The sequence below is a fragment of the Zeugodacus cucurbitae genome, chromosome 6, assembly GCF_028554725.1.
Source record: "Zeugodacus cucurbitae isolate PBARC_wt_2022May chromosome 6, idZeuCucr1.2, whole genome shotgun sequence".
Lineage (NCBI taxonomy): Eukaryota > Metazoa > Arthropoda > Insecta > Diptera > Tephritidae > Zeugodacus > Zeugodacus cucurbitae.
In genome coordinates this window covers 26,368,531-26,383,316 of record NC_071671.1, presented here as the reverse complement: position 1 = coordinate 26,383,316, position 14,786 = coordinate 26,368,531, and the positions used below count along the sequence as shown (strand labels likewise).

The following is a 14,786-nucleotide window of genomic DNA, read 5'->3' as shown; positions in this document are numbered from 1 at the left end:
GACAGGGAAAATACGGCAGGGGAGAGACGTTTTCATTAAAAACTTAATTGTTTTAATTGATTGAATTTTTTTTTGGGTTAATTATTTATTTCACTTTAATTATCACAGCATTAGTTATTTAGGACAATAAAGGCAAATAAATTAAATGAATAGTATACGTTATATGAATTGCCAGGGGAGGGACAAAATCAGTTTTCGAATCCAGTACACCACACGATCGGGACGCAATAACTAAAAAACTACAGCGCACAAACGGATTTCGCTATTAGTATTATTAACTTCAGGCTGATATATCCTCTTGAGCACTTTTTTTAATGCGATCGTCTTTGAATTTATGTCGTACAAGCGGAACAAAATTTGGCAGGGTAGGTACAGAAAAAAATCCGGACAAAAGTTAATTTTAAAAATTATATGAAATAAACAAAATAATTTTGTTTTTTATTTAACAATACTTAATTTTAATTATTTTACTTCCGATTGAACTTAGTTTTGGTTTAGCATCTCGTACAAAAATATATGTATTTTGCGAAAGTTAAATAAAAAGTAGCAACGGGACAAGCCAGGGTAGATACTTTTTTAGACTTTGTAAGTAATTTCAGAAAAAAGTGCGTTAATTATGTAGCAAGCTCTAATGTTATTCAATGCACTACATTAATATGATGTGATTCATTTAAAAAAATTGCAACATAAAGGACAAAAACAATACTTTAAGCTGATTGCCGCACAAGTTACCTCTTATCGTAGAATCACTCATGTAGTAAATTCTTCATTCATGATTTGCAAAAATTGTGAAATAATCATGTAAAACTGTACAATTGCCCATTTGTCCTCGTAGATATTTGTGCTTTTGATACTTTATGTGATGTGGAATCAATTTCCGTTGCACGTGGCGTACACGCCATGTTTATTTTAGTCTCAAAGCACAAGCTTCGGTTGACACAGACACGCTTCGGTGCTGTTAACAAATATCTTCGCCTTTGGCATTTGACTTGTGCACGAAGTTTCGATTGCTGTTGTTGTAATATTTGTTATATACATAATCCACATGCTTTTAGATTATTGCCCTCAAGGTGAAGGCAGAATACATATAATAGATCTAGTGTGATGAACAGAAAAAATAAGAAATTTGACATTTAAAGCTTGTTTTATATACAATAAAATAGTGAAGCAACAAAAGTTGTTAAGAGAGTATTAAAGTTTTGTTCACATAACGATTGTTTGTAAGTCATAAAACTACACGACGAGCGTCGCCTACTTATGGGTCAAAAACCATATCTCAGTAACTACTCGATTGATTTCAATGAAATTCGGTATATAACACTTTCTTGACACCCTGATGACACGGGTGGAAAATGGACGATATCAGTTCACAACCACACCTACTTCCCATATAACACATTATTGAATTCCATCTGATTCATTCACTGTATAATGTATACATAATGAACCAATGAAGATAGCGGAATAACTTTAAAGATTTAATCTTTACACAAATACTGTGTTTGAGCTGTTCCATCACTTGTGAAAAAATTGTCGAAATCGGACTATAACTTTTCAATGCACCGAATATCGAATATAAAGAACTCAGTGCCTTTAGGTTATTTTTCACCGAAAACATCGGTAAATCTCTCAGATATTTTAATTTAATTGAGAGGGAATCTTTTTCTTCTAATATTGTGTCGCTGTACCAAAAATTTTTAAAATCGGGTCATAACTTCCCCTAGCTCCCATATACCTAATTATAGGTTTTTCAAAAATACGATGGGCTTAATACCTTATAAATCGGTTAATATGAGAAACATCTTAGCGGAATTAAGTGAGCATAGTGAACATCTTGGATATAATGTATATTGTTGGTGAAAATGAATGAAATCGGTTAAGGAATTAACTCAACCCTCGTACACTATATATAATGATTTTCGTTATTCCATTGGACTTTATGTCGAATATATGGGTCAAATTATGTATTATCTTAATAAAACTATATCAATAAATTGCGCGAGTATAAAATGTTTGGTTGCACCCGAACTTGGACTTCCCTTACTTGTTAATAATTATTTTTAAATATTTTTAGAAATTATATTTTTTAATTTATTTATTAATTAATTTAATATATTTTTTTCTTTCAATATTATATTTAGTTTTAATTAATTGCATTTAATTTTCAATATTTATTCATGTCATCGAATTGAAAAATCATTCACTAAACATATGACATCAGAATGTTCGTATACTCAACATCTACATATTTGTTTACTTCTTCTCTTTGTTAAATGTAAATCCTATTTTTGCTAAATGAAAAGCAACTTTGTGAACATATTGTCGCTTTCTGATGTTATTCTTAGATTTGAAAGTTCTTAAGTTTGTTGTAACTACGAACTAGAAAACTTTTTGTAAGCAACTAAAGAAATTTGCATGTTACAAATAAATACAAAGTACGAAAAGTTACTCATACGCCACGACATTTCATTAAATAATTCGTAGAATAAAGTAGCAAAGACCAAAGCAAGTTGGAAATATTTAGTTCTTCAAGTTTTTATAATTTTGTATGAGTTCTAAAACTGTATAAATTTATTTTAAATATTTTAAAAAGTTACCATGGTGTGAAGAAGTCAGAAACTGAAACTTAATTTCTTTAAAGAATTTGTTTACAAACATTTATGTGTCTTAATTTTTTGCCTCAAAATACAAAATAATATTACAATATGCTAAATTTAACTACCAAAACACCTGCAGTGATCTCCAATTGTTCTTATTGTTCACTTCTATTAATTATATTACATACATATAATGTATGAAAGCACCAGATAATGGTTATATGACCTCAGCTAACTCAAATTAATTAAAACCATAAATATTTATTATAATGACACAACGTAAATGCTTTATTAGTGTGTCTAAATACGCCCACATTATGAAAGCATTGCGAATTTACATAAATACAGCAAATTGCCAATATTATTATTGCTCGGCTGTCATTATGAATTAGCACTGTGGCTATTTTCTACATTTGAACCTATTAAATACCCATTACACTGCTATTATAATTGCCTAATGAAAGCAGTTAGTATTTCTGGTTCCTTATTTAAGAGTATTACATAATGCATGGAAATATAATATTTTAATATAATTAACGTAAATTAGCGGGCGCTTTGAGGATTTCACTAATTGAGCGTTATTTATTTGTGACATATATTTTCATATGCAATTGAAATAAAAATAAAATGGAATTTAAAAATGAGAAATATTGCTTCTAATTATTTGAAGATCGGTAAATAGATCGAAATATATTATTTTTTATCCGCAATATACCACCCTATAGTACATACATATGCGCCTACCCATACAATAAACATAAATCCCCAAAAAGATTTACAAACGATCGTTACATGATTTTATGACTTTTAGGCATGCACAGAAGTCATGTTGGTAATTTTTCAAAATTTTCGAAAATGAATAATTGCGGCAATTACAGCTGACATGACTATAAAAGACCAATGCGCCAATTTACATGCACACTAACTCACTGCAAACTAGCTGCAAACTCTTTCACAACAAGTAACAAATAAAAAAGTGAGTCACAGCACTACATTCGAAACACTGCATGACTGCGATATGGAGCAGCATTGACAATATAATGGATGTCGGTGTATAGACAGGCGAACATATGTACATGCTATATAGAGGAAAACAAAGTTTGGTTTTTTGTAACAGCGTGTGGTAATTTGTTATCTAAGCCTGCTCAATTTTGATACAAAAAATTTTGAAAAAAAAACGAAATTGTGTCACACAGTGAACAAACACAAGAAACAAAAAAATACTACAACGTTCTTCGAAAAAATCAAAGCAGCTATCTAAGTTTCTATGTAGTTTGTGAATGGCCACATTGTATGAGTTCATCATACACCCTGTTGGTCAACTACAAGTCTTCTTTTTTAAATAGACACACATGTATACATGTCCACATACAGTTATGTGCAGTGACTTTTATCACGTGTAACTGGCATTTTTCAAATTTATGACGGCATAAAAGTATTGGAAAATAGGATTAGACTGCAGACGTGCCCGGGAATTCATGCGTTAAACTGACTTAAATGCTATAAGTACATTGACTGTAGGCTTAAATGTTGGTTATTGACATATTTAAGAATAGAGTAAATGCTATAAATATAATGTTTCTATAAACATTAGCGACAAAAAATCGAAGATTACTCGATTAAACCTTAAAGGGATGCTTTCACAGAGCTTTACCATACTTTTTGCATGACATTCGGTAGTTTCAGAAGTATATGATGATGATATGTATTATTGGTACTATTTTTAAACTCTCGCAACAAATGTTGCTAAGAGAGTATTACAGTTTTGTCCACATAACGGTTGATGGTAAGTCCTAAAACTAAACGAGTTAGAAGGTTATATATACCAAAACGATCTGAATGTCTGTCTGTCTGTCCGTCTATCCATCCGTCTGTGCAAGCTGTAACTTAAATATCTTAATGAAACTTGGAAAACGTGTTCCTTGGCACCATAAGAAGGTTAAGTACGAAGATGTGCGGAATCGGACCAAAATGGAGAAAATCGGATTATAACCACGCCCACATCCCTAAAAGGTTATGTTGAAAACTACTAAAAATGCTTTAATTCAGTAAGGAAAGCCAACAGAAACCTGAAATATCATTATAAAAAAGATACAGAAGAGCTGCACTCAAAATGGTATAAAAAATTTTAAAAGGGCGTGGTTCCGCTCATTGATGGGTCAAAAACTATATCTCCCAAACTATTCGACCAATTTCAATGAAATTAGGTTTGTAATATTTCCCTTGCATGCCAATGATATGTTGTGAAAATAGGCCAAATCGGTTTACAACCACGCCTACTTCCTATATACCAGAACTTTGAAGACGATCTGAACCGTTTACTTTGTAATATATAAAGTTAGCACTAGTGAAGATATCGGAAGAACTTAGCACAAATACTACATTTATAGTGTGGCATCGACCTTCTAAAAATCGTCGAAATCGGACCATAAATTTGCAAGGCCCCATATATCGAACAAGAGGACCTCAGGGCTTCTAATTTTTTTACCGAAAATATAGGTAAGTTTCTCAGATATTTTGAAGAAATTCGGTGGGAATATCTTTCTTTTCTACTGAATGCTTCATGACTTTAAACTGCAGCAGGCAATCTCTCAATAATCTATATAGTAGGAGATGAAGAACTATTATATATGTATAATAAAAGACGAGAGAGAATCTTCATCAAAAACTGAAAAACGTCTTGCAAGTCGTATCGCAATGGTGCTACAGAGTCGAGTAACGAGCGCTCGCTTTAAGGACTTCTCAAGCACATGCGCGAGAATCGATTATCTAGCGATCGCAGCACTTGCTGAACAAAATTTCAGAACCTCCAAATAAATACGAACTCGAGAATCGAGTACGAAACATATGCAGCGGCTTGAAGAGCAAAATATTAGCTCGCCTTAGGGAGTCGAACTCTGAGCGTTCCCAACGCCTTCATGATCAAAGAGAAAGTCAGCAGACATCAAAGACTAGAATTCGTAATCATGTTTTAGCTCATTACAAAAAATAGAATTTCGCGTTCGAATTTGCTTCATTTTACTATTTTTTAATGTATGTGATTGGCGTTGCAACCGTTTAGCCGGTTATAGCCGAATCGACGATAGTGCGCCACCTCTCTCTCTCCTTCGCAGTTCGGCGCCAGTTGGAGATCCCAAGTGTAACCAGGTCGCTCTCCGCCTGGTCCCTCCAACGGAGTGGAGGCCTTCCCCTTCCTCGGCTTCCTCCGGCGGGTACTGCATCGAACACTTTCAGGGCTGGAGTGTTTTCGTCCATTCGGACAACATGACCTAGCCAGCGTAGCCGCTGTCTTTTTATTCGCTGAACTATGTCAATATCGTCGTATAACTCGTACAGCTCATCGTTCCACCGTCTGCGGTATTCGCCGTTGCCAATGTTTTTAGGACCATAAATCTTACGCAAAATTTTCCTCTCGAAAACTCCTAGTGTCGTCTCATCTGATGTTGACATCGTCCAAGCTTCTGCACCGTAAAGCAGGACGGGAATGATAAGCGACTTGTAGAGCTTGATTTTGGTTCGTCGAGAGAGGACTTTACTGTTCAATTGCCTACTCAGTCCAAAGTAGCACCTGTTGGCAAGAGTTATTCTGCGCTGGATTTCAAGGCTGACATTGTTCGTGTTGTTGATGTTGGTTCCCAGGTATACGAAATTATCTACGACCTCGAAGTTATGACTGTCAACAGTGACGTGGGAGCCAAGACGCGAATGCGCCGACTGTTTGTTTGATGACAGGAGATATTTCGTCTTGTCCTCATTCACCTCCAGACCCATTCGCTTCGCCTCCTTATCCATGCGGGAAAAAGCAGAACAAACGGCGCGGTTGTTGCTTCCGATGATATCAATATCATCGGCGTACGCCAGGAGCTGTACACTCTTGTAGAAGATTGTACCTTCTCGGTTTAGCTCTGCAGCTCTTATAATTTTTTCCAGCATCAGGTTAAAGAAGTCGCACGATAGTGAGTCACCTTGTCTGAAACCTCGTTTGGTATCGAACGGCTCGGAGAGGTCCTTCCCAATCATGACGGAGCTTTTGGTGTTGCTCAACGTCAATTTACACAGCCGTATTAGTTTTGCGGGGATACCAAATTCAGACATCGCGGCGTAAAGGCAACTCCTTTTCGTGCTGTCGAAAGCAGCTTTAAAATCGACAAAAAGGTGGTGTGTGTCGATCCTCTTTTCACGGGTCTTCTCCAAGATTTGGCGCATGGTAAATATCTGGTCAGTTGTCGATTTTCCAGGTCTAAAGCCACACTGATAAGGTCCAATCAGTTCGTTGACGGTGGGCTTTAGTCTTTCACACAGTACGCTCGATAGAACCTTGTATGCGATATTTAGGAGGCTGATCCCACGGTAATTGGCGCAGATTGTGGGATCTCCCTTTTTATGGATTGGGCAGAGCACACTGAGATTCCAATCGTCAGGCATGCTTTCTTCCGACCATATTCTGCAAAGAAGCTGATGCATGCACCTTATCAGTTCTTCGCCGCCGTATTTGAATAGTTCTGCCGGCAATCTATCGGCCCCCGCTGCTTTGTTGTTCTTCAAGCGGGTAATTGCTATTCGAATTTCTTCATGGTCGGGTAATGGAACATCTGTTCCATCGTCATCGATTGGGGGATCGGGTTCGCCATCTCCTGGTGTTGTACTCTCACTGCCGTTCAGCAGGTCGGAGAAGTGTTCCCTCCATAATCCCAGTATGCCCTGGACATCGGTTACCAGATTACCACCTTGGTCTCTACATGAGGATGCTCCGGTCTTGAAACCTTCGTTAAGTCGCTTCATTTTTTCATAAAATTTTCGAGCATTCCCTCTGTCTGCCAGCTTCTCAAGCTCTTCGTACTCACGCATTTCGGCCTCTTTCTTTTTTTGTCTGCAGATGCGTCTCGCTTCCCTCTTCAGCTCTCGGTATCTATCCCATCCCACTATTTTTTAATGACCCCTCGCAAAATGGAGGAAGTACATACATACATCACTATGTATGGAGTGTGTATGTGTGTGTAAAAATATTTAAAGGTTTCTTTTAACCCGAGCGACGACGGAGCGGGCTGCTTGTGTATAATATGTATGAAATATTTATACTGAAACAAGTTAACTTTTACCATATCTTCATATATATATATATATATATATATATATATATATAGATATTCAATTCTATATTTGCTATGCAAGTTTAAATCAGAAAAGTTTAAGCAGCACATAACAAAATTTGGCGTATGTGTTGGAATGGAAACTTAATGAATGAAACTCCTGCCTCAAGTATTTTAACTTGTAACGTGCATATTTTTTGCATACAAGTGATAAGTAAATTAGTTTATAATTTGTTTGACTTATAGCTTTTTTACACAGTAGCTAATTGATCAATTAACCGACAATAAATCGATTAAAACGTTAATTAAAATCGATTTACCATACAAAATAAAAATCTACATTAATTTTTAATTGAATTTTAATTGACTTGAAAATGAAATGCAACTCTGTGACAAAGACCGTATTTGTAATTATATATACGTTCTTTGTCTGCGACCAATAAATATGATGAAACTTTCTTTCTTATGAAAAAAAGTGTATAACAGCTGATAGGTTATCGAGTTGCCGGTAGTGTGAAAAGCCAAAAAGGGTATCTCAATAAAAATGTTGATTGATCAATTAATTTGGCTGTGTATAAACGCTATTAGAAACTATGTAAGCGTGATAAAAATACTTTATTCATCTAAAATTATAACTTAAAGTGCTAATATACTACTTTAGGGGAAAAACTTTTAGTAAACAAATTTAAAAAAAGTTACTTTAAAAAGATATAGAAAGTTTAAAAAATAAAAATAAATTAGAATTAAAAATACAATTTTTACTTAATGATAAAAAAATAAATTTAATTTAATTTTTCGTAATTTTGAAAATTCAATGAATTGTATAAAGTATTATTCCAATTCATATGTACTTAAATGTAAAACATTTAAATTTTAGAAAATTAAGCAAAAGAAAAAATGTATTAAATATTTTTAAAAATATTAAATAAATAAATAAATTTGATAAACAATTTTTAAATAAAAATTTACAAAAGTTAAAGAAATTATTACTTTTTTAAACTCTCGCCCCACGCCCACAAAATGGCGAAAACCGAAAACACATAAAGAATCATAACTAAGCCAAAAATAAAGTTATAGAAGTTAGGGGCATATTTGGATGTAATTTTTTTTGTTAAGTGGGCCCCGCCCCCAAATCGGTTATTTATATATATCTCTAGCTATATAAACCAAACTTACTACAGTCGCTTCTTTTAGCCACTTCTTAATACAGTCCAAAAATTAAAGAAATCGGATAATAACCACGCCCACCTCCCATACAAAGGTTGGATTGAAAATTACTAAAAGTGGGTTAACTCACTAACGAAAAACGTCAGAAACACTAAATTTCACATAAGAAATGGCAAATGAAAGCTTCACTCAGATTTTTTACAAAATGGAAAATGGGCGTGGCATCGCCCACTTATGTGTCAAAAACAATATCTCAGGAACTACTCGACAGATTTTAATGAAATTCGGTATATAACATTTTCTTGACATCCTGATGACACGTGTGGAAAATGAATGAAATCGATTCACAACCACGACAACTTTTTATATAACTCAATTTTTAAGTCCATCTTTCACTTTATAAGATATACATAAGAAACCAACGAAGATAGCGAAATAAAACTTTACACAAATACTGTATATGATCCGTGGCATCACTTGTAAAAAAAATGTCGAAATCTTACCACCGAACTTAGCCTTTCCTTACTTGTTAAATTCTAAATCATACTCATTACACAAAATTTTGTTCTCACCCATACTTGTATGAAACACACTCAATTTGCAACATTTGTAAGCGTAAAATCGCTTCATTTCCGCTTTCAACAACATCACACTTGCACACTTTAATAAACTAAGCCACTAAATGGCGCTTTGCCAACCTAACGCAGCAGGCCAACTATTAATTACAGAATATTTATCCACTTTTCAGCCTCAACGGCATCAACAGCACAACGACAACAACAACGAAGCAAAGCAACAACAAATTAAGTAAAGCAAAACAGCGAAGAGCCACTTTACGCCCAACGACACAAAGCACAGTTGGAGGTGGTATAGAAACGAAGCGCGCATAAACCAAACAAAACAAAACACAAAACTAGAACGAAGAATAGAAATTAAACCACAAAAACAACAACGACACAATGCAAAATTTATTATTTTATGGCGCAGCGAGTGCCGCCATTGCAGTGGCCACACTGACACACAGCAGCGTAGCGAGTTTAAGCTACGACTCGAGCATACCATTGAATAACGGACTCGGACAGACGCTTGCAGCTGAAGCAAAAACAACCGCAAATAACACATTGTCACTGTGGGAATTAACAACGCGCGCCACCACTACCACTGCGACCAAAGCGATAGCGGGCTTAAGCAGCGGCAACAACTTGACGCGCAGCAGATTGGTCGATGAGGGCGGCGGTGGTAATCGAGATGATAGCGGTAGCAATGATGGCGTCGCCGCTTACGTCGACAATTTAATGCAGGCCTTAAGCACAACCGCTAGCTTTTTATATAACAACAACAACTTCAACAGTAGCAACAACAACAACAACAGCAGTAGCGGTAGCAACCTAACAGCGGTCACCGAAACGCCATATGTACCGTATGTCATGCGACCGGAAACGTACATTGTGCCTGTGCTATTTGCGCTTATCTTCATTGTGGGCGTGCTGGGCAATGGTACACTGATTGTGGTCTTCCTTGGCGTGCGACAAATGCGCAATGTGCCGAATACGTAAGTAGCTAAAATCTAAAATTAACTAATGTGGACACTTTGACTGGATGGAAGTATGAGTGAGTTGAAAGGGGCGTGTATAAATTCGAGGTGTGTCTATATTACTTTTATTAATGAAGAACATTAAAACAGCTTTAAATAGTATTTTTGAAAATTTCAATTCCGTTGTGCTGTAAATCATTGGCAAAGGTACAGCAGTGCGTATGAGCAACATTTAATTCGAACGGAAGTTGCTTTAAACGAAATGAGGCAGTGACAAAAAATGTGACAGGCGCATATAAAAACGTGAATGGCATAATAATAATAATAATGATGCTCTCAAAAAAAAAATAATATACAAACATACACCCAATCACTACATTAAAAGCCCACCTGCCAGCACTACGTGTTCAATGCAAACATATTAATAAAGTCTGCAGTCTATTTACCAACGGATGGCATTACGTTAGTATGTGTGCTAATGAAAAAAGTTGTTGACGAATGGTTGTCTGTTAATCCCCATTCCACTTTGTAAGGCTATTCGACAGTCTATTCATTGATGTCATATAATTGAATATGGTGTTGATGTACTTTTGTACACATAGCAGCAAATTTCATATAAGGCTTTACGTGACGCAATTAAGATTCCACTAAATTAAATATATTAAGTCTCACGTGAAATGTTTGCTGTTGCAGAGATTTTGAAGAGCGATATTAGTGGCGAAAATTTGTTGTGAAGTATTGATTTTTATAGAAGCAGCTTCTTTATCTTCTTCAACATTTTAAAGCATCTATTGAAAATTATCCTCTGATATCCTGTTTTCCCACTAAATGTTTTTTAAAAGCAAATATAAAAAAAATTTAAACAAGATATTTTGACAGTAAATATTTGATTTGAATGCAATTTTTATACTCTCGCAACATGTTGCATAGAGTATTATAGTTTTGTGTCACACAGAAATAAAAGAGTTAGATATGAGGTTATATATGTATATATAAATGAACAGGATGACCATTGGAGGTGAAATCCGTCCGTCTGTCCGTGCAAGTGATAACTTGGTAAAAATTGAGATATCTTAATGAAACTCGGAACACATATTCCTTGGCACCCGTAGGAGGTTGGTATTGAAAATGGGTAAAGGGAAGGGTCACATTTGGATGTAATGTTTATTTTTTAAGTGGGCGTTACCCCGCCCCCAAATAGGTTTTTTGTATATATATCTTGCAAACCAAGAAAACTGTATAAACCAAACTTTCTGCAGTCGTTTCTTTTAGCCGCCTCCTTACACTGTCCAAAAATGAAAGAAATCGGATAATAACCACGCCCATCTCCCATACAAAGGTTATGTTGAAAATTACTAAAAGTGTGTTAACTCACTAACGAAAAACGTCCGAAACACTAAATTTTACATAAGAAATGGCAGATGGAAGCTGCACTCAGATTTTTTTTACAAAATGGAAAATGGAAGTGGCATCGCCCACTTATGGGTCAAAAACCATAACTCAGGAACTACTCCACCGATTTCAATGAAATTCGGTATATATCACTTTCTTGACACCCTGATGACACGGGTGGAATATGGGCGAAATTGGTTCACAACCACGCCTACTTCCCATATAACTCTATTTTGAATTTCTACTTTGAATATATATATTAGGAACCAATGAAGATGGCGGAATAAAACTTTACACAAATACTGTATTTGAGCTGTGACATCACTTGTGAAAAAATTGTGGAAAACGGACTATAACTTTTCAATGCCCCTGATATCGAACATGAAGAACTCAGTGCCTAAGGGTAATTTTTCTCCGAAAATATAGGTAAACTGCTCAGATATTGTAATGTAATTCAGAGGGAATTGTTTTCTTATAACAGTTTGTCTCTGTGCCAAAAATGGTTAAAATCGGGTCATAACTTCCCCTAGATCCCATATACCTAATTACAGGTAATATAAAATTAAGTGAGCGTATAGTCTTTGATATAATGTTTCTTGGTGGTGAAAACGAGTGAAATCGGTTTAGGAATTACCACAGTCCCGATATACTAGTTATAATGATTTTCGTTATTCTATTGGACTTTAAGCCGAATATATGAGTCGAATTGTGTTATCTTTATAAAATTACATCAATAAATTGCGAGAGTATGAATATGCCGTTTTTTTTAAGGATTTACGAAAATTAGACAATTAATTCCATAGATTTAACTGGCAATAGCCATCTGACTTTACACTTTAAACTCTCCACTGAAATATAACAGAGTCCTTATAATGTTTATTAATCCTTATGTGACTTCACTAGTCAATAGTTCACAAATTGCATTTCAAAATATTGTATCCTAAATAACCAATAAATGTATGTAAACTTATATTAAATATTACATAAGCACGCATACAAGAACAAAAGCATTGGTCTTCGATTGAGAATGGTGACATAATCGAGTTGCTTGTGCACACGGCTGCTTTGTTTGCATGCATTTTGATTACAACTTGAGTACCTGTTCAGTAATTATGTATGCAAGTAATTACTCCCATATGCATGCATTTGTGTCCGCTGCATCATTACGAACATTGACAAGAACTACTGATCACAAATATTGCTACTACAAGCCTTGTTTAAATACCTTTAGGGTATTTGTCGTTTGCAAACTGATTGCTATGCCAACGACCGACTTCTGGAGTAGGCAAGAGTTGACAGTGCGGGAAATAATTTATTTATATTTTTGTCTTTCAGGCCGTAAGCATAACTTCATTAAGATTTAAAATGAGAAATTTAAATAAATTCATTTTATTTCATTTTTAATGGCATCACTTCAGTGGCAATGACTTAAAATATACACAACAAATATCCTCGTTTGCACCAATTAATCATATTATATTTAAATGAAATTCTCTATATGTGCTACTTATTTTTCGACTTTTATGTATTTACCTCTGACCAAAAGTGTACTTCGCCTTTTTATATAAACAGTCATACATTTTACGTGTTAATCCGCTTATCTTCAGTCTTATTCATACCTTTGATTATATCAAATAATATTTTATATTTATGAATGGCGAAAATTATTACATTCGTGATTGATAAGGATATCACAGTTATGAAAGTACAAACATTTCAATATTATTCCTATATATGTATATGACATGACCTTTAAGCTACCATGGAATGGATGATGAATGCTATTCGAAACTTTTTCAAGACATATTACTCTCTAGATTACTTTACCGTTTATAGCTCCTGAGTTGTTTGCTCTGTAATATATGCTCTCTCTTTACTTTGGTTATTCAAAAAATTACGGAAAAGGTCTAGTAGAATTTGAATTTCCAAATACTAAAATTATTTTGTGTTTTAATTTCCATACACTAAAACCTAACCATTGGCGTCCACTTAGTTCAAAATTATTCCGAATATTATTTACAAATATTTTTAAACTATAACTCGGAGCCTTTATACATTAATTCCGTTACACAAAGACAAAAGCTGTATTTTTTAAAATCGAGGTCAATGTTGTTTGGAGTATTCAAGTTCATTTCAGCCCAATTCCGTACTTGTGTATACTGTCTATCTGTTGTGATTTCTCTGCACACCACTGTATGTTAACTTCTGTTGCATAGCTGAAAGTAGTACAATAAGAATGCAGAGGTCTGATTAATTTTGTGGTTGAGGTTGACTGACAGCCTACCCGATAAACACATACATGTGTACATAAATCAAGGCTCACTTATGCGAACATTGTCAGCGATTGAATGCGAAAACTTTCCAAAGTAATCACGACTTCAACGAAATTCAATAACATATATATATATATTTGGCGTAGGAACCGCATTAAGCGATTATAGCCGAATCCACCAGAGCGCGCCACTCATTCCTCCTTTTTGCTTTTTGGCGCCAACTGGAAACACCAAGTGAAGCCAGGTCACTTTGCACTTGGTCTTTCCACCGGAGTGGAGGTCGTCCTCTTCCGCGGCTTCCTCCAGCGGGTACTGCATCGAATACTTTCAGAGCTGGAGTGTTTTCTTCCATCCGTACAACATGACCTAGCCAGCGTAGCCGCTGTCTTTTTATTCGCTGAACTATGTCAATGTCGTCGTACAAATCGTACAGCTCATCGTTCCATCGTCTGCGGTATTCGCCGTTGCCAATGTTTAGAGGACCATAAATCTTGCGCAAAACCTTTCTCTCGAAAACCCCAAGAGTCGTCTCATCGGATGTTGTCATCGTCCACGCTTCAGCGCCATACATCAGGACGGGAATAATGAGCGACTTATAGAGTTTGATTTTGGTTCGTCGAGAGAGGACTTTACTTTTCAATTGCCTACTCAGTCCAAAGTAGCACCTGTTGGCAAGAGTGATTCTGCGTTGGATTTCAAGGCTGACATTGTTGGTGTTGTTAATGCTGGTTCC

At 35.3% G+C, this 14,786-nt stretch overlaps 1 protein-coding gene across 1 annotated transcript in view; it reads left to right on the top strand.

Moving 5' to 3' along the window:
• LOC105213996 (neuropeptide CCHamide-1 receptor) overlaps window positions 1-14,786 on the top strand; it is a 121,106-nt gene that overhangs the window by 87,143 nt on the left and 19,177 nt on the right. Inside the window, exon 3 of the mRNA XM_011187139.3 lies at window positions 9,603-10,406. Within this exon, the coding sequence (XP_011185441.2) occupies window positions 9,814-10,406 (593 nt within the window). The 5' untranslated portion in view covers window positions 9,603-9,813. The remainder of the gene's footprint in view (window positions 1-9,602; window positions 10,407-14,786) is intronic.